At 38.0% G+C, this 27,086-nt stretch overlaps 1 protein-coding gene across 3 annotated transcripts in view; it reads right to left on the reverse strand.

Moving 5' to 3' along the window:
- The window catches only part of col12a1a (collagen, type XII, alpha 1a), a 52,149-nt gene that overhangs the window by 4,428 nt on the left and 20,635 nt on the right, over positions 1-27,086 (reverse strand). For 2 of the 3 annotated variants that reach the window (XM_077730686.1, XM_077730684.1), the window contains 40 exons: positions 26,908-27,037; positions 26,302-26,438; positions 25,736-25,865; positions 25,529-25,668; positions 24,870-25,002; positions 24,694-24,714; positions 23,504-23,643; positions 22,739-22,868; positions 22,523-22,662; positions 21,887-22,016; positions 20,554-20,696; positions 18,362-18,491; positions 18,083-18,225; positions 17,732-17,861; positions 17,330-17,449; positions 17,111-17,257; positions 16,743-16,859; positions 16,516-16,668; positions 16,364-16,438; positions 15,574-15,713; positions 15,347-15,470; positions 15,129-15,272; positions 14,415-14,579; positions 14,260-14,298; positions 14,001-14,139; positions 12,803-12,945; positions 12,351-12,460; positions 6,324-6,476; positions 6,014-6,091; positions 4,607-4,693; positions 4,440-4,493; positions 4,103-4,198; positions 3,967-4,020; positions 3,385-3,438; positions 3,042-3,095; positions 2,880-2,951; positions 2,354-2,389; positions 2,210-2,276; positions 1,944-2,126; positions 1,135-1,212 (listed from right to left, as the gene is read on the reverse strand). In XM_077730686.1, the coding sequence (XP_077586812.1) occupies positions 1,135-1,212; positions 1,944-2,126; positions 2,210-2,276; positions 2,354-2,389; positions 2,880-2,951; positions 3,042-3,095; positions 3,385-3,438; positions 3,967-4,020; positions 4,103-4,198; positions 4,440-4,493; positions 4,607-4,693; positions 6,014-6,091; positions 6,324-6,476; positions 12,351-12,460; positions 12,803-12,945; positions 14,001-14,139; positions 14,260-14,298; positions 14,415-14,579; positions 15,129-15,272; positions 15,347-15,470; positions 15,574-15,713; positions 16,364-16,438; positions 16,516-16,668; positions 16,743-16,859; positions 17,111-17,257; positions 17,330-17,449; positions 17,732-17,861; positions 18,083-18,225; positions 18,362-18,491; positions 20,554-20,696; positions 21,887-22,016; positions 22,523-22,662; positions 22,739-22,868; positions 23,504-23,643; positions 24,694-24,714; positions 24,870-25,002; positions 25,529-25,668; positions 25,736-25,865; positions 26,302-26,438; positions 26,908-27,037 (4,459 nt within the window). The remainder of the gene's footprint in view (positions 1-1,134; positions 1,213-1,943; positions 2,127-2,209; positions 2,277-2,353; positions 2,390-2,879; positions 2,952-3,041; positions 3,096-3,384; positions 3,439-3,966; positions 4,021-4,102; positions 4,199-4,439; positions 4,494-4,606; positions 4,694-6,013; positions 6,092-6,323; positions 6,477-12,350; positions 12,461-12,802; positions 12,946-14,000; positions 14,140-14,259; positions 14,299-14,414; positions 14,580-15,128; positions 15,273-15,346; positions 15,471-15,573; positions 15,714-16,363; positions 16,439-16,515; positions 16,669-16,742; positions 16,860-17,110; positions 17,258-17,329; positions 17,450-17,731; positions 17,862-18,082; positions 18,226-18,361; positions 18,492-20,553; positions 20,697-21,886; positions 22,017-22,522; positions 22,663-22,738; positions 22,869-23,503; positions 23,644-24,693; positions 24,715-24,869; positions 25,003-25,528; positions 25,669-25,735; positions 25,866-26,301; positions 26,439-26,907; positions 27,038-27,086) is intronic. The other variant, XM_077730685.1, reaches the window with a different exon arrangement.

Here is a 27,086-nt window from a genome sequence, read left to right on the forward strand (position 1 = left end):
GCAAGCCTGTAATTTCACAATTCCAATTGTTCAATTAGAAAAGTGTTGTGGATGTATCGTTCTTAAAGGACTAAACCCCGCCTCCTTCTCTTTGCCTTAGCTCCTCCATCTGTCTAGACAGTGAGAACACAGCATGGAATTTTTTCCCCTTGCTTTTTCTGCCTTAAGTGAACCCATGTGTTGTCAAGTGAGCCACCAAAGAAAGCTCATTGTGCAATGGACTGATTCACTCTTCTTCATATAAAGACACTTTTTTGGGGGGATGGGATTGAGTCATCACAATGGTTTTCTGCCATTGAGGTTGTAATTCATAACGTAACACGTGGTTTTACTAATGTTTTACAAATGACTAAAAAATATTGAGAAGATGAGCTGTTTTTGAAAAGAATCTTTTAGGGAATTTGCCTATTGAAGACATTGTTACCCAAAGTAATGTATGGACAAGCTAATGGCTAAAAGCTAACTTTAAAAATGCAAGCTATGGCGTGTAATATTTCAGAATGTTTGGAAATTACCAATGCACTTAAATTCTGAAGGAATATTTTGGAATATGTTTGTTTTTTTAAAGGTTACAAGATGCAGCTGGCCAATGGAAAATGCATAAAATCCACATATTTTTGGTTGAAATGAGTGGGTCACATTTTGTTTTTGCATGTGAGTTGAGTCCGGGTCACTTAATTTTCTGGATTTGCCGCAATGTTCTAATAAATGACATTCGTATTATAAAAAGATGGCAAAAAGTCTTCAAAACCATTAAAACTGTCATTTCTACTCAGCCTGTTGTCAGCCATTAAGTTCAAAGTCAAAAAACTAAAGTTGAAAAGCTTGATCTTTTTTTTTTTTTTGTAACAATTCCAATCCTCTGAAAATGATCTGACCAGATCTTAGGACATCTGTAGTCAAAATGTTCCCGAAAAAGAATTTTAATCTCACAAAAGGGAATCATTTTCAGTCGTAAAAAAACTCCAGGAGAAGAAAAATGGGAGCTACCGCGCAACTACTGCCGTTAGCTAGTAGCTAGCCGCCCGCATAAACATAAAAACCGACGTAAATGCTTATGTTCCTCGCTTCATTGCCGTTCATCAACAACGAATACCGTCTTCGGACTAAAAATAGGAAGAGAAATCGTCTTACCTGGTGGTCCAGTTGCCCCTCTTTGTCCTCTGACGCCAGTTCCAGGAGATCCTCTTTCTCCCTTCTCGCCTGACAAACCTAGAAAATAAGAATAAAACGTATTTTAACGCATTCCGCCAAAGATTTCTGAACCAAAATCTGTGTATACCGTATTTTCACGACTATAAGGCGCACTTAAAAGTCTTACATATTCTCCAAAATAGACAGTGCGCCTTATAATCCAGTGCGCCTTATATATGGAAAAAACAGAAAACCAAAAACTAAAAACCACCACTGTCGGATATAAAAAAAACAAAAACTGAACTGAAACAATTCTGTTAAATATGCAGATGCCATCTTAGTTTACAACATCTTCCATCATATAGCTCCTCCCCCACTGCAAGATTTGATACAAAACATCAACAATGGCTGGCTCTAGAGGTGACTGTGAAGTAGTGAGTGCTTCATACCTGGAAGTCAACAGCAATGACCGTATTTTCACAACTATAAGGCGCACTTAAAAGTCTTAAATTTTCTCCAAAATAGACAGTGCGCCTTATAATACAGTGCGCCTTATATATGGAAAAAATGTCATTCATTGAGCGTGCGCCTTATAGTCGTGAAAATACGGTAGTTAAAAATATTTCAACTTAAGGTTTTCCTCTAATGAGCTGCCATTTAAAGCTCACATATGGAAAAGTTAAAGTTAAGTTGAACCATATGTTAGGCTATACTAGATATGTCCTTATGTAATTCATTGACAATTAGCATAACCTTAAAGTTAGCTTTAGCGTAGCTATTTTTGGGAAGGAAACAGTTGTGAAATTGACCTCTTTCTCCTTGACTTCCAGGTAAACCTGGAGTTCCTGGGAAGCCGGGTCGACCGGTTTGACCCGGTTCTCCACGGGATCCAGTGTCGCCGGCTGGTCCGGGAGGACCTGGTGGTCCTGGGTTGTTGCTACGGTAACCGGATGGGATCTGGTTGAGCATTTGGTCGATTCTGCTCATCTGACCTGGAACAAAATGAAGAGGAATTAGTTTGGAATAAGAAAGGTCGTGGATTAAAAAAAATGGAAATAGTAGAGTGAAGACTTACTGTTGACCAGTTGTTCGCAAACTTGTCTAGCGATGGATCGCATCATGTTTTGGGATGCAAAGTCGCCCTGGAAATAAATAAAAAATGGTTGATTACATGATTCGTGTTCTGGTAGTAAATGTGGGATTTGATAAAAATGCTTACCCGCTCGCCTTTTTCTCCTTTGAGGCCGAGAGGTCCCTGGAAGTCAGAGGAATTGACATATTAAGTACTAAAAAATGGCAAATTGGTGAGATAGTGTGAACTTTTGGAGGCTAAAATCCGTACATTTTTGAATAATTGTCATTGGTCTAAAAAAACTGGTTGCTAGGAAGAATTTCCAATAGACTAATAATTAATTAACAGGTTATTTCATGTCGATTTTGAGTTACTGGCTCTTTATTTAGGGACATTTTTGAGTCATCAACAAGAAGTGGGCCAAAAATGCCTAAAAATCAAAAGGAACCGAGAAAAAAATCCTCAAAATTGACTAAAGAGTGACCAAAAATCAACAGCAAATGAGCTGAAATAAACTCATTGACTGTCATTCATGGTCTTAGAGAGCCAATCTCTTTAAAGTGGGAGAGGTGGCATTTAACAAATGAATATAGATGAGATAATCATTATCGTCTCTGTTAATTACAAAGCGGTCTTAGACTTTAGATTTTGGTTGTGTTTTGTTGTCTCCTACCGGGTGTCCTGGGTCTCCTATTTTTCCTGGTTTTCCTGTAACACCTGGTGCACCTGGAGTTCCGGGACTTCCCTGAAGACAGAAAAAACAGCGATATTTACAATAAAATCATTGCCTTTTGTAATATAATTGGTAAAATCCAAGGAAAAAATGGTCAGTTACCATTGGTCCTGGTGGCCCTCTTGGTCCAGATGGCCCCTCCTTTCCTGGTTGACCCTATTAATGTATGGTAGAAAGACATTAAAAATGGGCTACAAAACCGAAACAAATCTGAGTTCAACTTCTAACCACTAAAATCCAAAAATAAAAATAAAAAAATGTTTAAAAAAATCTGTATGACAAGCATTATTGCCTCGACCAATGAGATGAGCCGTATTTTCTACTGTCATACTCTTACGATTCAGTCCTTAAAGGGCCGGTTTTCAACCACAGTTTAAAAATTTTGGGGTGACGCAACTTAAAACAAACACTAAAGTGAATATTGTTTCTACACAATCATTCTCACCCGCGCTCCACCTGGTCCAACAGCACCCAAAGGACCACGTGGTCCAGGATGACCCTGAAAAAAACAAAAAACAGACACAGTCAATAAACATCCAATGATGGGGAACCATCTGCTAGCATATATCTTGGCCTAAAATGGACTATAAATACATTTTGCCATTTTACAGGCCAAAATCAACATTCAGTACTAACTTAAGACTGGAATCTGTACATTAAAAGCAATGAAAACCACAAAGAATGTCCAGAAAATACTGCATTTGTTAAATCCGATAGTTTTCCCTCCAGTTAAATGATGGCAATTTCAAGCTAGTATTGGCTACTGTACTTTTATGTCGCTTTGAACTGGTAAAATAATACAAAATCGGCAACATTTCATCAATTATGTTCACTTACAAGATTTACGGAGAAAAAAAACATGTTCCATTCCCATTTTCCCCTTTTTGGTAACCCGAATCCACATGTAATAATTGACCTGAATGGCCAGTTTAGCGTATGTCGATACGCTTTATAATACTATAATAATACTTTCTTACTTCCGGATATAAACCACAAAAAGAAAAGGGTATTAAAGAAAGAGACTTACTTGTAAACCAGCCAAGCCAGAGTCTCCACGGTCTCCCTTGGGTCCAGGTGGACCCTGATTGCGGAAAAACCAAAAAACTCATTTAAAATTCTGTCAAAAACATATAAATATAATTTCTCATGTATTAAAAACTCACAGGTGATCCAGGCATAGACAAGCCATTGGGTCCTTGAGGTCCTGGTGGTCCCATTGGACCAACAAGTCCTGATTCTCCACGAGCACCCACTGGACCCTTTACACAAAAAACACAAAAAACACAATGCCATACTTTTAAGAAGAAGAAAAAGCCCAATCATAAAATAGATTTAAGTAGTTTGGGCAAAGTGTTTGACATTTTAGTCATTTCAGAAGTGACTACATAAGAAAAGTATTGTGCAATTAAAACAAAAAATCTGGAAATTGGCTAAAAAAAAAACGTCCTTATTTGGAATGATTGGGTTTAAGGATTGAGTAGTATTTAAAGTTTTGCTCACAGATTTTCCTGGATCACCTCGGTCTCCTCTGGGTCCCTTGGATCCTGGTCCTCCCTAGAAAAGAAAGTGTTTTTTGTTTGAGGGTAATGACAGAAGCAGATTGGATTAAGAGGAGTATTTTATCAGAGGTAAGAGTATACAGGTTGTAAGAAAGTGAATTTACTTACCGAAGGACCGGGTGGCCCCTGGGGGCCGATGCTATCCTGTGTGCATGTGCAGGAGTGGGGGAGGGCTGGGCAAGTGGCTTCGTCTCGCTGGAAACAAATGGAGAAGAAATAATTACGTTTGGTGAGGGGAAAAATAAGCGTAGATAAGACACGCCATAAACATGGTTTTATGCTAAACAGTAGTGGTTTATATACATAGAGATATGTATTGAAATTTGGAGTTCTGCATCTATGAGGACTTCATCAAGACTTACTGCTAAGCACTTTGAACCTACTTATTTATGTGAATACTACTTATCTATGTTGACTAATACTTATCTATGTTGAATACTACTTATCTATGTTGAATACTACTTATCTATGTTGAATACTACTTATCTATGTTGAATACTACTTATCTATGTTGAATACTACTTATCTATGTTGACTACTAATCTGTCGAGTACTAATCTATGTCGAGTACTACTTATCTATGTCGAGTACTACTTATCTATGTCGAGTACTACTTATCTATGTCGAGTACTACTTATCTATGTCGAGTACTACTTATCTATGTCGAGTACTACTTATCTATGTCGAGTACTACCTATCTATGTCGAGTACTACCTATCTATGTCAAGTACTACTTATCTATATCAAGTACTACTTATCTATATCAAGTACTACTTATCTATATCAAGTACTACTTATCTATATCAAGTACTACTTATCTATATCAAGTACTACTTATCTATATAAAGTACTACTTATCTATATCAAGTACTACTTATCAACATCAAGTACTACTTATCTACATCAAGTACTACTTATCTACGTCAAGCACTACTTATCTATGTCGAGTACTACTTATCTACATCAGCTACTACTTATCTGTGTCAATTACTACTTATCTATGTCGAGCACTACTTATCTATGTCAAGTACTACTTATCTATGTCGACTACTACTTATCTATGTTGACTATTATCTTTGTTGACCACAACTTATCTATGTTAAGTACTACTTATCTATTATGTTGACTACTTATTTATACATTATTTATTTATCTATCGATAATTTTTCTGTTCATTTCTTAGGTTTTTGCTATTATTTGTGTACTTCCCTACTTATTTATATTGTTGTCTACTTATTTATTTCATTCTTTATTACTAAGTTGTCGATTATTTATTGATCTATTTGTTTGTTTTTATTTAGGCACTTTATGGTGAAGCTTTAAATTGAAATTAACTTGCAAAATGACAATCATTTACTTCAATTATTTCTTGATACGTTTACATATTGACGTAGAATTTTTGAACAAGTGTTTTTTATGGAAAAACAAGCAAAATTTTCCAGAAAATATGATATCTAACTGACAGCACAAAACGTCCAATTCTAACATCGTTTTCGTTTTCCAAACCAGACTTACCATGGAAGGAAGATCGCAGCATTTGTCTCTGTTGATCCAACTCAAGCTGCAGATAATATCGAACATCTGGAGCTGGAACTAAAAACGGCAGTAGACGAAAACATGGAAGGGCGTTAAAAGTGGCTTCCATACATGATGACAACGCAAGAGTGTCGAGAACAGACAGCGGGAGGGACGCTGGAAAATTTTTACCCCCCTCGGGCCTACCAACATGCGGCAGGAATCCTTTCTAATAACTCATTTTTATATGTTTTTCAAGTGCAAGGAAAGGTAGAGCGAGACATTTTTTTTGTCTTCTCGTTTCACTTACGGTTGCGGATTGCTTTCTTCCAGATCGGGACATCTTGCCGAGGACTTCGTAGCCTTCCAGGGTGACGTTGCTAGCCGCCTTGATGGGTTTCTCCGCCACTTCTTGGCAGTCCAAGTTGAGTTTGACTTTGTCTGGAGAAATGGTGACATGGAGCTGTAGGAAGAAGATGATAGACAGGTGTCAGTTATTGTGTTATTTTAGCTATTAGCGTCTTTTGCGAGTTTGTTAGGCTATCATTTCTGAGAATTTGGGGTTGACTTGACTGGGCTGACCTTTTTTAAAAAGGAAAGGAAATGAAGAATTAAGGAAAAGTGCTGCCTGAAGGTGAAGGAAAATCTCTCTGAACCCGTTTCAACCTTTTTTTGGATTAAGTTTGAAAGACGTTTTGGATTCACATAATGGTGTCTTTTTTTGGGAAATTTTTCAGAGTGGTATCCAAACTTTTTTGGGTTTTTTTTTTTGCTTTAATAAAAACATTAAATAAAATAAAAGGATGCCAAAACCAACTTGAAATGTTTCCATATTAGTTTTTGGTTGTTTTTTTTTAAAGAGATGATCGCAATTATGTAAAAAGTCTGATTTAAAAATGTATTTAAACTAAGGATATGAATAAGATAATATTCCAAAGGTATCTGGATATTCTGAAATATATATTTAAATAAAAATATTTTTTTATGTAAAGCAAAATAGAAAAAAATGCGTTTTTTTACAATTATTTAAACATAACATCAAGTTTTAAGCCTTCATCTAAGGCAGAAACATGCTTTAAATCACTGCTAAAAATTCCAAAGTCAAATAAAAACTAGGCAGCGGTGGCCCACAAGCCTCAGGTTGGACACCCGGCCAACACTTCTTGATTCAGTGCACGACTTAGTTCAGATTTGATGCATTTTCCTGATGAGTTGAGCTAAACTATAAAGCAAAAAAAATCCAGTAGTTGACAGCAGCAGCTTTTCGGTGGCAAAACTCCAAATGGGGTTTTGTACAAGAACAGCAAATGACTCAAGTGTCAGATGGCGTTGACGAAACTATATCATTTGTGGCGTACCGAGTCAGCTTTTTCTTTTCACCAGTACTTATTTTCTTCTACTCAGCATTTGGACAGGCTTTCTTCATGTTACACTAAGCGTTTACTTTTCTTCTTTCAACAACGCTTTACCAACCATCTTGTTTTCTTTACCTTGAACTACAGTAAACTCGGCGGCCATGATACTTTTAACCCCGAGTAGTGTTTCTAGCAACTTAAAGTGACAGGCAAAACGATTAAATCTTCTTGAATTAGATGGTAAAAAAGACTAAAACTCTTGTGTAGCATCTGTTGCTGTTTAGATGACAAGAGTATGTCTTTAATTATGAGTTTACTGTTTTGGCCTGAATATAAGACGACCCCTTTTTTCAAGACTTGTTTAAAAAAAATACTTCCAATTTTTCTATGCAAAATATAAACAATTGATTAAGAATATATTAGAGATAAAAAAAACATGTTATTTTGCCTTTTTCAGGCAGAAATTATTTGGAATATTGTCAAAAAAGTAAAAGCTTGTAGTACTTAGTATAGTTATAGTAATTGCCTTTTGTTATTAGCCGCTATGTGAGAATGCTAAGTCGGTAAAGTGTATTTTTTGACTCATTTTGCATGGCTGAATGTTAATGTGTTATTGACCAAAAAACATCTTGACTGGCAACATTTTAAGACGACAAATTTGGATATTGTATAATATATATTCGAGAAAAAAAAGCATGTTATTTTGTCTTCTTCAGGCACAAATTATTTGCAATATTGTCAAAAAAGGAAAAGCTTGTAGTACTTAGTATAGTTATAGTAGTTACCTTTTGTTATTAGTCGCTATCTGAGAATGCTAAGTCAGAAAAGTGTATTTTTTTGACTCATTTTGCATGGCTGAATGTTAATGTGTTATTGACCAAAAAACATCTTGACGGGCAACATTTTAAAAGGACAAATTTGGATATTGTGACAGACTTTTGGGAAATTTTCCCACTTGGAAATGAATGTGCTGGCTCAATAAGTTTGGTGTTTTTGGAGGATGACACTATGAAAAGTTTTTGGTGTTACTCAAGTCAAGTGTTGAAAAAAAAGGGTCATTGTGTTGACAGAAAGGGAGGCTACCGTGAAAACCTCATGTGCTTCTTATTTCAAATTGAGCTTCCAAGGCCTAAGGATTTCCACTAGTTGAGTTTTTGTTGCTTTTGGACACTTCGTATCCTGAACCGTGAACTCAAACGGGATTGGATGTGTCTAAAACGTATCCGAGCATAAGGTTAACGACATCAAGTGTTATAAAAACAATACGTTTGACCACATTAAGTGTATAAAAACATGAGTTTGGCTCTTAATTAGTTCACAGTTCCAAAGCAAACCCCGCAAATGATTCCTTTTTCCGACAAAACGACGCAAGACGGTTAGCTTATGTGTGGTCTCCTGAGTCATCATGTCTTCACGCATAAAACCATGAAAGGAAAGGATCTTAAAGTTCTTAAAAAACCCTCACCATGGTTATTTTAACTGTCTTGGCTTTTTGAGTTTCTCGAGTTCATTTACGGAAAGGATTCGTTAAGGTAAACACAAAAGTAATACTTCGATTGGAGTGTTTTATAGTGTGATGAAGCTGAAAGAGCATTGGAGGGATCAACGGGAGCAGTTTTTTTGGGGGTGGATGGGCTCTTAACCCTCCAGTGTGGGAGTCTAAGGATCTCCCTGAAGGGTTTTTGCGTGGTTCTCATCTGCAAATGTCATCTTTGAGTGCTTTCCCACATTGCTGGGCTAGCGGTAGACCGACCACGAAGTCTAAAAGACTAAATTGCACTTTATTTACAGGTTTTTGAAGGGTGTGGGGGCAAATGGAAGCCCTCTATGACCCGGTATTGTGGACTAGAACCACATAAAAGGTTTGTTAGGACGTGGTAAACGTTGCATGTTGGGTGGGGAGTGTCGAGCTTTAAAGGATTGATGTAAATAAATAAAATAACGAGGAAATGGATTAGTATTTCTCCTCTAATTTAGAGGGTTTTGCCATATGTGTGTACATTTATGTTAGCGCACACTCACTATACTATGAGGTCAGTTTGTGCACCAAAAGATGAGTTTTGGCAGAAACTAAAAAGGCTTAAAAGAAGAAGTTTTAACAAAATTATTACTGGTAAACTGTGTATTGGTTTTTTTTTAAAGTATTATTTCTGCTTAAAATAAATAGGTGAAAGCTAACGGAGGGTAGAATGTGGTTGTTAGAGTGATCCAATGTTTTAGTTGTGTTATTTTTAAATTTACTGCTAAGATTAGCCTTTGTTTATATTACCCATGACTGGGAAAGTTATATTATTGTAATGGCAAGTCAGATTTATAGTATTGGTTCAAAGTGAACTTAAGTGACTTGAGGGATCTACAATTTTATTGGCAAGGCACAGGTTTGTGGTTGGCTTTCAACCGTGATGTTCAATGTTTCTCTGTACGTCAAACAATGGTGTCTGAAACTTGAGGGTTTACTTTGGGCTTGGAAAATTGAATCGACTTGAATTGAAATGTTAGCATTGGAGCGGAAAAAACTTGAAGTAACTGAGCTTGGTTCATTTTTAAACAGCTTTTTTCCATATGTTTTATTTTAGTTATTGACTAGAATATCCTAGTACAGCTTTGTATACTGTTTTAAACACAAATAAATACATACAAATCCTTCCCTATAAATTTCAGAGGGTTTTGTGTAATTCCCGTTGTCATACCACACGTGTTTACATTTATGTTAGCGCACACTCACTACACTATGAGGTCAGTTTGTCACTAAAGTGGCCCAAGTGTGAGGAAAACCACATGAAGGCAGTCCGCCATAGCACAAAGTCCATACAACGGGAAATAAGTAGGCTAGGGAAACCGCTACGCCGCAAACTAGCCACCCAGTGTACACTTGGAACCGAGTTCCATAGCGTGGTCACGGTTTGAGAGCTTCTACGTACAAATTACGGCGTGGGGTGATGTCATGAAACGATTCGCTGAGGTTTTCCAGGGTATCGTTCATTCATGATATCCCCTAAATGAGTTTTGTGGTCTGTAAATAATGAAATTGAGAGGTCACATCCGTTAAAGGGTGGAAAAAATAATAATAATAATGGAGCTTTGGAAAAGTTAAGTACCGTATTTTCACGACTATAAGGCGCACCGCATTATAAGGCCCACCCTCAATAAATGACATTTTTTGCATATATAAGGCGCACTGTATTATGAGGTGCACTGTATAACAAGGTGCACTGTATTACAAGGAGCACTGTATTATAAGGCGCACTGTATTACAAGGCGCACTGTATTACAAGGCGCACTGTATTACAAGGCGCACTGTATTACAAGGCGCACTGTATTACAAGGCGCACTGTATTACAAGGCGCACTGTATTATAAGGCGCACTGTATTACCGGGCGCACTGTATTACCGGGCGCACTGTATTATAAGGCGCACTGTATTATAAGGCGCACTGTATTACAAGGCGCACTGTATTACAAGGCGCACTGTATTACAAGGCGCACTGTATTACAAGGCGCACTGTATTATAAGGCGCACTGTCTATTTTGGAGAATATTTAAGACTTTTAAGTGCGCCTTATAGTCGTGAAAATACGGTAGTCCAAAAGTTTGGGTTTGTAAAGAACGTTAAGGGAAATGATTTGGGTTTTGTCAGTGATTGGACATCTTGACTTTAAATGGAGGTTAATGTACAGAAATGGAGGGATTGGACGCTTCCTGGATGTCATTTTGTAAGGTCATATAAGGCGACCTGTTTAGTAGTCTTTGTAGGGGGAAGAAAATGAACATGAAACTGTGTTTTCCCTGGAGTGTTGTATAAGCTAGAGGAAAGTAAATATACTATAATATTTCATTGTTGTGCTCCCGACAGTTTGCCGGCTTTTAGCAAAACAAAACAAAATGGCAGCTAGTTGTAGTTGGATTTGACACAATCTGATTTCAGTCGTCCCTGGAGACCATACACAAGCAAATAGGTCGAAGAAAGTGGCAAATGTTCTAAAGACGAGAGTTTTCAAATAAATGTAAACAAAGACTTTGTAGGCTGTTAGTTCAAGTGCTGATTTGTTTTGACAAACTTCTCTTAATGACATCACTAGCAATAAAGGTTTTCTTTCTGGCGTAATGCCATTGAGATTTAGTGGAGTCCACCCTAAAAGCCCAGAGGCCAACTAAGGTCTGCTGCCTCGTTTTTATTGGCCTGCAGCAACAAAAAAAATATTGAATATGGCCCTTACAAGAAGCTTAAATTCAGGTTTAACGCTAGATGGGGCTTCAATGAGGTTTTTCTATTAGCTAAGGGCCTGAAAAACTGTTGAAATGAAATGTAGTGTAAATATAAATGTAAGTACTTTGAGGTTTTTATCTTCTTTTAACTGATTCACTACCATCAGAAGTTATAGACAACAAATCCATTTCAACTCAGAAAACTGGTGTCATTGACGGTCCAAAATTTCTCGCTAAAATGATGAAAATTTTACCCATTTTATAACCCAGATTATTTGTCAGTATTGTGCCATCAACGATCCAATTTGTCTCCCAAATTACGAAAAATTTTACCTATCTCGTAACGCATATTATTTGTTAGTCGAGTCTTTCATACTGCAAAGTATGCATGACCAGATGTTTAGTCGCCCGGACGTTTGGCCGCCCGGACGTTTGGCCGCCCGGACGTTTGGCCGCCCGGACGTTTGGTCGCCCGGACGTTTGGTCGCCCGGACGTTTGGCCGCCGGTCAAATGTACTTAGATAAATATCATTTTTTTTAATTCTCTCATGAATATAATTTTAAGAGCTGGTTTTAACAGTAAACTCTCTGTCACCATTTGACCAATGACCAAACGTCTAAGTATGAGTGCATTTAAATCCGCATTAAAAACCCGATATTTTTTTTTTATTTTGCCTGATTCCAATTGTCTATTCAACAAATAAAAAGTGGAAATATTCCAAGTTGGCCTACTCAAGCGAATAGCGAAGTAAAAAGAAGAAAATAAAGTGTGTTCACCTTGTGGAAACTGCCATGGAAAACACGCTTAACTTGCTCCTCGTTAAATGTAGCTCTCTGGATCTCTCCTCGGGTGTCTTTGTTGTAGAATGTGATTGCTTTGTTTGAAGCTGGAAAGACAAAAGAAGAGCTGAGGCTTTTGGTGAAGGCAAAGCACAGTCTGTACTCCCAAGAACGGATAATTGGGATAACCATAACGGATTTAAACCCTTGCTTCTAATTATTTGCATGCATTTTCCACATGTGCAGTGGAAATAGATCCTCATTTGAAAATAAATGAGCGACTAATCCTAATAAACAAGGAGAGGACTCATACAGATGCTTCCATGAATTTCGTCTTAGTTTTTTGGAGGGCCATGTGTATGTATACAGTTTCATGAAGTGGCAATGGAACCTTTTTTCTTAGCCAGAAGGTCTTTCTACTCCATTGACAAGAGCAAAACAAAACTTACGGTTGATGGTGAGGCCGACCTCCGGGTTGTTGTTTTTATCCGCGATTTGCCAGATGTCAAAAGGCTCGGAAGGCGTATCGGGGAGGAGTCGGAAGAGGAGGACGATGGTGTAAGATGGGGGAAGACCATCTGGGTGAATCTCTCTGTAGAGATGTTTAAGAATTGCATGGTTATTAACAGAAACGGGCAATTTATTAGGTCAAGATTTGAAGATTCAACTGACAAGAATGTTAGCCACTTTGACTAAATTGACTTTAATGAATGCCAGCTAGCTATCTCTGCGGGTTTTCAGAAATGGCTTGCACATTGAAAGTATTTTCCATCCACTCTTTCTCACTAAATTGCTTTCCCACACGTTCCAATAAATACACTATTTTTTTTATTTAAAGGGGTATTCTGTTTGATCCGAACCAAACTGAACTTGAATTTGGTTTGTTTCATGTGTGGAAGTAGTTTTCCTTTAGTTCAGACAAAAGCTGAAGTAACAGACACTGATTTGTACGTAAGGGGCTTCCCAGGGCATTATGGGAAATGTTTTGATGGACAGAATGTCTTCCGGATATTTAGGAAGAAAATTGACCTTGTGTCAACACACTCTGATTTGCCAAATGTCCTGAATACGCTTGAAGGAGTTTTGTAGCTTGTACATATCGTTGTATGATTTTGACAGCTTGAGAGTCTGGGTACATTGCTTGCTGACGCGCTATATTTATATAGTGAAAAGGGAGACGTATATCATGCTTAAAGCATGATAATTTTAGCAGTTGACAATGACCAGTGACTGAGATAATCCCGATTAGAGCCAAATTGGGTAAAACAAGATCAGTTATACAGAAAAACTACTTTAAAAAAATCCTATGAAAAAGTTTTTACACGAACTACGCAACATAATTTATCAAAAAACTTTTGGTATAAAAAATTGTGAATATGAAAAGTTAAAATCTTGACTAATTAATTTCGAGTACAACAGGACAAGAAAAAAATTCTCGTTTGAAATTCATATTCAAAGATTATTAAAAATAATTATTATTGTATTGCCAATGGCTCACTTGAGTAATCCCTCTAAATTTAAGGGGGAAATTCCGTATTATTATCAAGAATGACTTGGGACTGGACATTATTTTAGACCGTGTTGAACAACCAAAAAAAGCCCATCTACTGATTTGACATCCACTCCAGATTACGCATTAGTTCTTACTTGGTAGGCTGGTTCAAGAAGGCGTCCTTATGCAGCCTGTATCCAATGTAGCTATTGAAAGACCCGGGCTCCATGGAAACGCCATTCATACCGGCGAATGTCTTATCGGTGATGTTGAAAGCCTCCAGCATCCTAAATCCTGGAAACGGGTCAACAACGTAGTCGTGAGGGGTATTGAAAGATACCACGAGAGAAGTCGAACCTTCTCACGCGAGCCAGGTGTGCGTCAATGTGATTTTGACGGCGTTTGGGCGCTTACCAGGTGTGGTGTATCCGTTCAAGTAGATCAGAGGGCAAGCTAAAGCAAAACAGAAAGTGAGAAAGGCTTGGATAAGCGTCTCCGTGTTGAAAGAATGATTATATGTACACAAACTGGCAAAAGATAACAAATTGTGAGATAGATGTTTGTCTTACTGGAGGTAGCCGTTTCGCAGATAAATGTGATCAGGTTGTCCTGGATCTTGGCGAAGGCGTCGTAGTCGTCGACCACAAAGACGTGTCTTTCGCTAGGCTTGCTGCCAATGTTCCTCAATTCCAGCATGTCCACATCGGCGACGCCAACCACGAATACACTGTAGCCTGTGGATGGATTGGTAAACCAGGCATTTGTTTAAGGGTAAACTGGAATATTTCATCGGGCAAGACTGTGGATGGTAATGGGAGCAAAAGTAGGGGAGATAAATGGATTGTTTGGTTGTTGGCTGGCGACTTGCAGATGGCACTGGTTGGAGCAGTGTGATGGAACGTTAAAAATGGCTTGGCCCGACATATTATTTGTTGCAGAGCCGACCGACCGCTTTGGAATGTTTACAGAAAGTTTGCGTCAGGTTATTAGCCTGTAAACAAACTTACCAAAACTACAAATGGGATGGATTTTGAACCCATGTAGCCTATTTTTTTTTTCAGAACTACCCAAAGAATCCACAGTAAATAAGAAAAATATTATGTATATAAATTGCACTAGAGTATAAGTTCTACAAATGTATGCATTTAAATAAGAGTTAAATAGGGAATAAGATAGTTTGGTGATAACTCTGAGCTGTTGGCGATCAGAGTTATACTAAGCTAAAGTAAAGCTAAAGTATGTGAATTATAGTCCGCAAAATACGGCAGTACTTCTGGACATACCAGATTGCTGCAGTTGAAGAGCGTTCTTCTTGACATCATCCTGCGAGCGTCCGTCTGTGACTACCACAAGAACCTTAGGAACATTCCTCCTCATTCCACCGTCAGAGGTGAAGACCTTTTCATAAACGTGCTTCAAGGCAATGCCTGAAAGAAAGATTCGTACCCTGGTCAGACCTGTTGATTTCACCTTGTTGAGTGTTTGAGAGTGGAGTGAGTACCTGTCTTGGTGTTTCCTCCTCTGTAGCCCACGTTCTGGAGAGCTCCTAGAACGTGACCTTTGTCGTGGTAGGTGTTGAGTTTGAACTCGGTCTTGGCGTCGTCGCTGTACTGCACAAAGGCGACCTGTTGCCGGGGAAAAATGAGATGAGCACAACACGGAATTTCAATTTTCTTGGATGTTCTATGTCATCCAAACAGGTTGTTAGCAGGTTGATGGGCAACTGACCTGCATCCCGCTTGGGCTGATGTTGTCAAAGGCACCGGTCATGCTGGTGACAAACTGGATGACCTTGTTAAAACTCTCATCGCCGATACTCCAGGAGCCATCGATGAGGAAGACCAGATCGGCCTTGGCGCCTCTGCAAACTTTTGAGACAAATGGAATCGTTCTATTGCACAGGATTTAACACATTTAGATTAGAGTTTAGATTATATTAGAGTTTAGCGTTTGGGTTAGAGTTTGGGTTAGGGTTTAGATTAGAGTTTAGATTAGAGTTCAGATTACAGATTAGAGTTCAGATTACAGATTAGAGTTCAGATTACAGATTAGAGTTCAGATTACAGATTAGAGTTTAGATTACAGATTAGATTAGATTACAGATTAGATTACAGATTAGAGTTTAGATTACAGATTAGAGTTTAGATTACAGATTAGAGTTTAGATTACAGATTAGATTATATTACAGATTAGATTATATTACAGATTAGATTATATTACAGATTAGATTATATTACAGATTAGATTATATTACAGATTAGATTATATTACAGATTAGATTACAGATTAGATTACAGATTAGATTACAGATTAGATTACAGATTAGATTACAGATTAGATTACAGATTAGATTAGAGATTAGATTAGAGATTAGATTAGAGATTAGATTAGAGATTAGATTAGAGATTAGATATATGATAATATATCTAAATAATACTTCAACTTTAGAGCATGCGCACCAGAAAAAGTACCAAGTATGTGTACAATACACGGAAAAGTAGGGTAAAGCTCCCCTCACCATCAATTGCTGATGGAACAGTCACTGGTGGTGGAGGTGGTGGTGGCTCGGTTGGTGCTTGAGTGGGTTTGATCACTTAGAAAAACAAAAAGTACATGGGAAAAAAATGAAACGTCAGACCAGACCACAAAGCGCATTAGAGGCCATCTTACATGTCCGTTCCCTGACGCTGACTCCAGGTCCCTCCATGGAGGGGGTTTGGGTGTACACAGTGGCGGTGTAGAGGGTATCGGGTGTCAAACCGTCAAAGCAGTAACTACTCAGACCACTTTTGACTGTGATCTCTTGAGCACCACCCTGAGAAACTAAAATGGGGGGTTTGAGGAACGAAAGAAAGAATTAAACGCTTGAAATTTGTAAAAACCAAACATGTACTCACGATCAACGGGTTGAACTTTAAGCCTGTAAGATGTGGCGGCTCTGTGCTGGGCCCAACGGATGCAGAAGGTGTCGTAGCCCACGTTGTAGGTTGTCAAGTCTGTCACATTCAGGAACACTACAAAAAAAAATAGTTTTAAAAAAAGAACCATTTTCAGAGTTACCCCATGGGTTGGCGTTTTGTCATATTTTGCTACCCAAACGTCCAAATTGCTACTTTGCGGTCTGTACGTAGCGCGCTAACGTCATTTGTATGTAGGGGGGCCCTGAGTAAAATATCATTAGCAAGCCCCAAGTGTCAAATGACAGTTTATATGTTTGTTTTAGTGCGTAATATAGAATTCAGAAGCCATTAATCAAAAAACGTACATGTGGTTCCCTGGCCAATCAAAGGTCCGCTGACGCCTGTGCTGTACTGTGCCAAAACTTTCAAGTCGTAGGTGGTTCCAGGAATCAGGTTATTCAGTTGGTGGGTAGTGACGTCACCGACAAACACTTCTTCAGACACATCGGAGCCTGTGAAGATTCAAGATCAGGACACAATGTTAACAAACTAGAAGATAACTTCAAGAATAGCGTTTTTCATACCTTCAGGTTGGTAGATAAGCTTATATCCAGTGACTTTTGATGGTGCAGGGTCCCAGGAGGCCTTGAAGCGGGTGTACCATTCATCAGAAACTTGGAGGTTCCTGGGTCCAAGCATTGCCACTATGGGGACAGTAGAGGATTGATAATCTCGATTGGGTTTGGATCATGACTTGCAGATCATAGTCTATCAATTATTGGGTTTAGTTATCAGAAATTGTGGCTTATTACTCAAAAAAAGCAAACTCTGGGAATGAGAAATGTCTCTTTCTGAGATAAGTCTGTTCAAAACCTTGCGAGTTCTGCTTGGAATTCTAAAAAGTGGCGGACTCCAGTCCAAAATACCAAAATAATCCGAAAAACTACATAAAAGCCCCCATAGATACAGGGATAAAAAATGGTTACCTGTGCGACCATCTCCTTCCAGTTCTCCTCCTGGTCCTGTAGCATAAATGGCTGTGACTTTAATGTTATAAGGAGTATCTGGATCAAGGTTCTGCAGAACCACATTGTTTCTGTTCCCTTGGACTGTAGTCTGCAAGACAAATAACAGAAACCTCAAAGTTATGTGCGCGCAACAAGAGTGGCATGCGCTACAATAAACAACAAGATGATGTCAGTACATCTCTTCAATTTAATACGATCCAGCCCTTGTCAGAGAATATTTCCAGATAAGGATATGGTTCCACTGTCTATCCCAATTTGTAGCTGGTGTACTTTTTATACTTTAGGACTACAGTTTGGGTAAATACTTACAAATTCCTCAATGGGATCTCCAGTTTTCGGGGCGTAGGTAATGCGGTATTGCGTGACTGGACCGTCGGCGTGTTCCCAATCCACGGAAAGGGTGGAGGTAGTAGGGTCGTAAACGCGAAGGTTCCTGGGGCCGCCTAGCGGACCTATATTTGAACCAAAAAATGTACTTTTAGCATAAGGTGATGAATGTTTACTAAGATATCAATACAAAAATACAAAGTATTGTACAAAGCAGTGTTTTTCTAATCAAGGGAGGATTGTAATCGTAATTTTTCGTACGTGTTTTGCCGTTGTCGGCGATTGTGGCTCCTTCGCCGTCACTGTAAAGGGCAACAACTGCAACGTTGTAGTCCGTGTCAGGGACCAGATCTGGTAGGTATGCTGTTGTGGTAGTCCCTGGTACCAAGACCTGTATATGAACACAAAAATATGTTTTGTCCAAATGCTGTCAGGTTGAGAGCTGCCAAAAAATGACCAATCTTTTGTAGTGTATGACCTCAATCTTTACCAAACTACTAAATACACATTTTTGGTTCAAAATTATGAAAATAAAATTAAGCAATGTATTTTTTTAAAGCAATTAAGCAAGCAGTTGGACTTTTTATTTGATTTTATTGTGCTTCTTCAAGAAGATTTTGTTTATATTTTGTCAAAAATAGTCAATTTTTGTTTTTGGTTCATATTTTAAATCTGCAGTACTTCTTAATTCTAATTTCTTTGAAATTTGGAAAAATTAAATGTCATATGACATTTCCAAAACTGATTTTTTGGGTATTGATGAGCAATTTATTGCGAATTTAAATAAGAGTTGACATTTAATATACTGATTTTTGGGGATTTTTGGGCAATTTATTGCAGATTTAAATAAAAGTTGTCTCGGAAAATTGTGTTAGCCATTGATTCCTTTGATTTTTTTGTCTAAAAAGCCAAAGTTTTAAAGTTCAAAGGTCATTGACATGAAATTCCCCCAAAGACCTTTCATACTTTCATACTTTGTCTTGCACGTATGATTGTGCGTCCTACACAAAAATCCCCCCTTTAACTCGTCAGTCCCATTTTCTGTCAACAGCAACTAAAAAGAAGAGCCAAAAATTCCTTTGAAGCCAAGCAAGCAGTGTGTTTGACATCTGTGAAGGCCACAGCTTTCGCACACAATGCCAACACTTGCGTGAGAACGGCGGCGTTCGCCGTAGACTTTCTCCCAAAAAATATCAAGGCCAGCAAACAGGTAAAACTGTCACGCCGATGAAACCTATCGTGCTTGTGTGCGCCTCAAAGAAATCCCCCAATTTTTTTTCAGGCCGACAGCTGAGAGCTCCGATAATGTCACTTCAAACGTTAAAAAATTACGGATGTTCTCCCCAAAAATTCTTTCCACGTTAAGAGATGCTTGTTCCATATTTCATGTTTTAGTTTTCTTTCCATAATGGTTAAACTTGGTTTTTATTGTTTGGTTATAGGGTGCTGGAGCCTAGCCCAGCTGGCAGACTATGCTAGAGAATTTAGAACAAGTTGAAATTATTTAAATTTTCCTCTAAGTGGGTTTGATATAGGAAAAAGAACGAAGAGAGCGAGGATCAAGAATTCATGATGATTTTTACCTCGGTTGTAAAATTTAGTGGACCTGAGCATCCATTTTTTTTGTAGATTTATATACATGGGCTAAGACGATTTTTAGTTGGTTTGGCACATTAAAAAAATAAATAAATAAATTTTAACTAGGTCTACAATGTCTTCTGTGTCTGTACTTGCTATTGAAACCAAGGAAATTTCCCAAATTTGGCAAAGAAAGTTGTAATTTAATTTAATTTAGTCTAATAAAGAAACCTACAAAGGAAACTGAATCAACTTGTTGGGAGGTCCTATTTTTTTAAAAGGTTTCTTCAAAGTAGAGCGTCTTGGTGACACTATTTTATAAGTACTAATGTGGGCGGTACTAATTGAATAAGTACTGTAGTCACTTGGTTAGTCAAATGTTCTTATGGCAGTAGTTTTTATTAAGGTTTGTTTTTAATTATTGAGTTTGTTGCTGGTTTTGTTTTAAATTCAAAACCTGATTGCCCTTTACGTTAAAATTAGGATTATAAGAGTATACAGTATATTCCTAATAATGTAATTTTTACAGGTGTTAATTTAATTGCCAATTGGATAAAGCACAGTAATCTAAAAATACTTTTCTAATGACTAAGATTAAAAAAAACGGAAGTGTGTTGGAAGTAGGGAGTAATTTCGTCTGGAATAAAGAGTTATTCCACAAGAATTGGATCTAAAGGGAATTTTTGTTTGGGAGTGGACAGAAACAAGAGTCAAATAAACCACTACACTATCAGTCACTGTTTTGCTCCTGTTAAAGTAAAACTATTTGACATTTCAAAGGCATGTAAAGGTTGAAATTTAGGCTGAAAGTGTTTGGAATTCTTGTCCTTTTTTTGTAAATGCATTTGTGCCCACTTGCTTGTGGTGGAACTCACCGACTCAGCAGGCTTGGCTCCATTTACGGGAGTGTAGATGACCCGGTATTGCAGAACTGGGCCGGTGGCGTGTTCCCAACGTACGTTCAAACTGTTGGTGGTGGGATTGAAGACTTGGATGTTCCTGACGGGGCGCCGTTCCACTGCAAAGCCGTCCGGGAATGGAAAGTGGATCGGAGAAAGGGTCGGAAAAGGTCGAGGAAAAAGGTAAGTCAGAAAGTAGAGTTTCACCAGAGGGTCGTTAGAGAGGATGAAATATGATGACAGGACAAGGTTAAAAGGGGAGCAGAGTTAAGTGTTTGCACAGGTTGTTGTTGCCAGAGGGGGGGGGGATGAGACAAAACAGACTAGTCAGATGTTGAATAATAATAGTTGAAGCTAACGAATGTGTTAGCTCGCGAATTACGGTGTTAAAGTGCATGATTTTGTGGGGCTTGTAAAGGACAATCCTGAAAATGCTACAGTGCTAAAATGCTAAGATGTGTAGAGAATTTTTTTGTTGTTGAAAAGATTTTAAATGAATGTTTCGGAATTAAAAATGTATTAGTTCAATTTTTTTTAAATAAGTTAATTTAGAAATCAAGTGGCTCCAGTTTTTTTGAACTAGGTCTACACTGTCTTCTGTGTCTGTGCTTGCTAAGGAAAATTCCTGAATATGGGCTGATTTTTGAAATGTAATAGGTTAAAGTTTGTTTGAAGGATCATTACGTGCTGGGGAATACATGCAAATTAAGATGGTGGTTATTACTGAGTTGGTATGATGATGATGATGATGACAATGATGATGATAATGATGGAAAAATGATTTAAAGATGCAGAACTTGATATTCTTTCTTGAGTTCAATTTTTTTTTGCAAATGTTAGCATTTGTCTTCAAACTACAATAAAATCTCCACATTAAAAATTAGCATGCACCAATTAGTACGAATATCAAGATTTGCTGCTTTAAATGAGAAATGATATCGTTTATAAACATTGATTTTTTTTGTATGAATGGTTAGATCTAGAATTATATTGGATGATGAATGAATAAATGAGAGCTTTAAAAATATTTATACAAGAAATGTGGTCTCCTAAAGCTTGTGCATGGTCATTATGATTATGAAAATGATGATGATGATAATGATCCTGATATTTGGCCAAAATGATGATGCATGCTTTACTTAAAGATAATTTTCCCATTTAAGAATTACTTACACGAACCACCATTGCCAGACACTACAGAGGTAAAAAATAGACAAGTATGATGGGAGCAATCTTCCGTCAAGTTTGTCATAAACAAAAAAAAACTGGTTTAAACTGCATTTTCCCTCGATTTTGAGGTTCTACTTACGTGTTCTGCCATTTTCTGACATGCGTAGTCCTTCTCCAACAGAGTAAACGGGAACCACGGTCACTGTGTAGACGGTATCGGACTGAAGGTCCTTCAGAACTGTGTCGTAGGTGTTGCCTGATACTTGGACCTGCAGAAATACGACAAAAGTTGAATTTAATGTTGGAGTTATTCTGTAATACTATTATATATATGCGCATTTAATCATTTTTGTATGAGAGCTTCTTCAATTTAACTGAGGCAAGCTGGGGATCGTAACATGTTTACTGGAAGATAGGACTGACCTTTACCCAAAAATGCAGACCTAGAAGGACGCTTAAGAAATTGCTAATGTAGCGTGACTGCTATCCAACAACCTTTGTGATTACTCACATATTTCCGTACATTTTCGCTTGATTATGGAATAGTTTTGCCTAATGGAGGCTTGTTTGTTTAATTTTCAATGGAGTTTTTTTTTAATTCCGACCTTAATTGTTACTATTAAATACCTAATATGCGATGATTGTTACAGGTGTTGTTTTATAATTATATTAAAGTATAATTATTGCTGAAGCTAACATTTACCATCACCAAAATCTGTCTCCTACCACTTTTACTGGTTTGTTAATAAGTCTTTCAAGGGTTTTTATATCTTACCATGTCTTCACGACCTCCAGCTGCAGGTTCGTAGAAGACCCTATACTGTCGTACGTTGCCCTCGGCGGGTTCCCAACGCACGTTAAGGGTGCTGGTAGTGGGGTCGGTTACTTGTAGGTTTCTGACAGCACCCAAAGGCTCTGAAGTTCAAAAAAAGGAAAAGCAATTCAATATTTAAGTCAGAAAATGTACTTCTGTTAAAGAAAAACATCTTACTGGTCCTGCCAAGTCCGACTAGTTCTTTGCTGACTCCCCGGGGGTAAACTGCCACCACACTGATGGAGTATTCTGTGTCAGGGGTTAGCTTGGGCATGAGGAGAGAGGTCTTCTTGCCTGCAACTTGGGCCTAAGAGTTATGGGATAGACATTTTAGGCATGTTTGAATCCAAAATCCATTTATAGTTGGACCTCTACTTACAAAACAATATGTGTAGGATCGTTCCATGATACAAAAACAAGACGCAAGTGACAAAAATTTACATATAAAGTACTGCTCTACTTACGAAAAAAATCCAAGTTGTGGAATTAATTAATTTCCCAACATTCCGCCAATTTTGATCAAATTTTGACAGAAATATGAAAATAATCGGACTCCATGATTCAAGTACAACAAAAATGGAATGGAAAATGACAAGTATTTCAACTATCGGAGCCTTTCTTGATAAAAGACGGATTGTGACCATGCTGAACTGATTTCCCCTGTAAAGCCAAATGTTTCATAATCCTGTAGTTGACGAAAGATGTCTTATTTTTTTTTGTAATCCACCAATCAAAGTCATATGTTGCAGCCAATTGGAACGTAACCACATTTCATCAGGTTTTTAAGAGGAACACAGGCAAGACAAATAAGTAAAACCATGTGACGATACTAACGACCGCCACTGACAAACCACACTTTACCAAGAAGGTCAAGTACGCTAGGTCATTTTTGCACTAACAGACCTCCACACAGACACTTTATTTGCTTAAAGTTTGACTTACAGTTTGGGTTCTTCCTCCTGCAGTAGGAACATAGGTAATTTTGTAGTTCTGGACACGCCCTGGAGCTGGATTCCACCTGGCGTTCAGAGTTGTGATGGTTTCGTTGTATACGACCAGGTTGGTAGCCGGAGCAAGAGGCGCTATAGAATACGTAGAAGAGAATGAATACCTTGCAAGTACAGTTTGTTTTTTTCCGAAAGTGAAAAGCTGTTGCTTTGAAATGCTTTTAAAGACGTTGTCCTTGATATTCCAGCTCGTTTTACAGTCGTTCTAGACCTCCAAATATCAAGGATTGCTGCTTTAAAAGGAGAAAAAATACTCATCGAAGAGATGGTATCTTTTCTAGAGCGGGGATGAAGTTTTTGGATTATTGGTGGATCAATGAGTGGGATGGAAGATGCATGAAAAGGATGGAGTTGTTGATTAAGAAATGGATGGTGGAATGGATGATGGAATGAACATTTTCATAGAAGGAATTGTCAATTCCTTGCAATCTGTCATGCACACTTGGATTCTGGATAAAGCTGGCTAACGGGGGTGTCAAAGTCATTTTTTTGCGGGCTAAATCGAAGTAATGGTTTGGTTAATATTCCGTTTTTTAGGTTTCAAAAAATGTATGATTTGCTTTTTATTCAAGGAAAAATATTTAATTTTTATACATGTTAGAAGTGGAAAATAGGAAATATGATTTTTTATCTATTTTGGGGATATGTAAAGATTTTTTCCCTACACAAAGAATATGGAAAAATTAAATATAAAATTTTAGTTTGAAAAAAAGTATATATAAATTTACTTAAAGGAGTAAAACAGTAAATAGTCCCCAAACATCTAAGATCTTCATTCAATTAATTTTACCATAAAACAGACTTTAGCCGACCGCACAAAATGATGTGGCGAGCCAGAATTGGCCCCCGGGCCACTACTTTGACACCTTTTCCATTAGCAAGACCATTCTTAAAAAGAATGATGGATCAAGCAGCAATGGAACAAGCACAAAAACATGATTATGATAATAATAATGATGATGATGATGATGATAATGACAACGATCATGATTTTGATGATGATGATATTGATGATGATGATGTTTGACCAATCAACAACGGTGCAAATTGGTCCTAAAAAAATGAATCATGCGTCCATCGCTTTAAAAGGAAAAGGACTATTTTCCTTTTGACACGTTTACTTACACGGAACACTTCTCTTGGGCACTAAGGAGGCAAAAATAAAAAGATATAACAGACGCACCCTTCAATAAACATGACACTGTGGGCCTTTCACCAGGCTTTCGGGTGCAAGTGTACGTATTGACATGCGAGTGGACTGAACATTCAAAAGGGCATTGGTTTATTTGTGTTTAACTTACATGTCCTCTCGGTACCGAGTAGGTCCTCGCTCTCGGACTCGTCCGGATAGATGGCCGTCACGGAGACGTCGTAGGGAGTGTCTGGCTCCAGGTTCTCCAAGACGTGGGTGAGCTCGTCATTGTTCAGAATAGCCTGATGGGGAGAAGATGGCGGATGAGTAAGGCAAGTGTATTAAAAAAATAATAATAATTTAAAAAATGTAACCAGAAACAAACCCCATAAAGACTTGGTGTCCGATTAAATAAAACCTTTTTTAACCAGAAACAAACCCCATAAAGACTTGGTGTCCAATACAAAAAATATCTAACCAGAATTAAAGTCTTGGTGTCCAAAAAAATACAAAATCTAACCAGAAACAAACCCCATAAAGACTTGGCGTTCCCAAAAAAAATAGAAAAATATAACCAGAAACAAACCCCATCAAGATTATTTTGGATCACATTAATTATAATTCCATCATTATAAATCACAAGTCTATTTTTGATTAGTATATATATTTCATATAAATCAAATCAGTATGTTAATGAAAGACACACGAATAAAGCTTTAGGGCACGGGTGTCAAAGTGGCGGCCCGGTGACCGGAAGTGGCCCAAAAAATTATTTTTGTGGCCCACAAAAATAAATCTTAAATTAAGTGGTTGTGTAGAGATACGTACATATTGAAAGTTATTTTCTCCCCGCTTGGTCCAGCCGATGCGGTAGAGAGCCACATCGGGAGCGCCATGTTCCCAGGTGGCCCTGAAGCTAGTCTGGGTCACTTCAGAGAAGCGAAGGTTCTTTGGGGCAGGAACCACGTCTGCACGATGTAGGTTGAGATGTTAGCAGAGGACCGAGATCGACATCGATGGCGTTTTCATTCTTACCGGTGACTCCTTCTCCCAACATGGTCCTTCCGGGTCCTTCATCGTAGATTGGAGTAACAGCCAAGGAATACTCAGTCTGTGACATCAGGTTGTCCAAGACTGTAGTGGTCAGTGATCCTCCTACCTCCAGCTGTAAACATTATGGGATAACATTTGCCATCTGATGATTCGGCAGTTTGTTGTTTAGTTTTTTATCTCATTTGTTTCCCAAGTCTTGCACAAGTTTCCAATTTAAGCGACTTTATTTGGAAGTCACATCAGACAATACGACATTTTTATGTGTCTGAGTTGTGTTGTCCCAGAACTGCGAGCAATTCCACGATTTGAGCGCCAGCATTTTGCTCTTTAGCAGCCAGGAGAAATTTTCCTTTGCTAATGACATTTTTCACCATCAAACTGACAGGCCACAAGACAATTTTACATATTTCCAGAAGGCCCAAATGGAAACACAACTATGTTGTCTATAAATCCAATGGTGGCGTTGACGAAAAAAGTGCGAGAACGAAAAGTATCTGGCTTATTTCCGCCAATGAGGAAAATTCTAAGTTCCATAAAATGAAACTGACCTCCTTTGCGTCTCCAGTTTCAGGCTTGTAGGTGATGAGGTACTTGCGGACAGGACCGAGAGCGGCATCCCAAATGAGCCTCATGGTACTATGAGTGACGTCCTGGACCCTCAGTTCGCCCACAGGTGGAAGGGGTACTAAACAGGGAGTGGGGGGTTAAGGAGTCATATTTATAGTTTAAAAAGAGTGATCGATGGTGGGACAATTTGTCTTGTTAAGACCAAGAAAATGCTTCAAAGAGAATTTGTTACTGCTCTCCAAATTGAAAAATCGCATCAGGAAAACCATATGGTCACAAGTGTAAAGTAGGTAGGGAGGGTACCCATTTAAAATGTATGTTTACGTTTTTACCTCTAAGCCATTTTGACTGGGAGGATTTTTAAAATATATTTTGGATTTAAAAAATAGTGTTCAGTTTTTTAGGTTTAAAAAATGTTTTGTAAAAAAATATTTTCTTAAATCTATGTTGATAACACTACTTATTTACATCATTAAAGTAGAAAATATAAGAATAACAAAATGTAAGAGGAAATAAACTGTCAAATGAATCTATTCTAGCATTATGTTATTTACAGGTAAAATAAATATAATCTAAAATGTACTTACAGGTGACTCCCTGTTGTACCAGTGGCTGACTGGCGGCTTCCCCATGCAGAGCCAAAATGGAGACTGTATAGGCTGTGTTGGGGGTTAATTTCACCAGCTGGTAATCAGTTGTAGCGCTACCCACTCGGATCTGTCAAAAACAATGAAGAGTTGCCCATAAATGTGAGGTAGGTCAAAAT

The sequence above is a fragment of the Stigmatopora nigra genome, chromosome 13 (genome assembly GCF_051989575.1).
Source record: "Stigmatopora nigra isolate UIUO_SnigA chromosome 13, RoL_Snig_1.1, whole genome shotgun sequence".
Taxonomy (NCBI): domain Eukaryota; kingdom Metazoa; phylum Chordata; class Actinopteri; order Syngnathiformes; family Syngnathidae; genus Stigmatopora; species Stigmatopora nigra.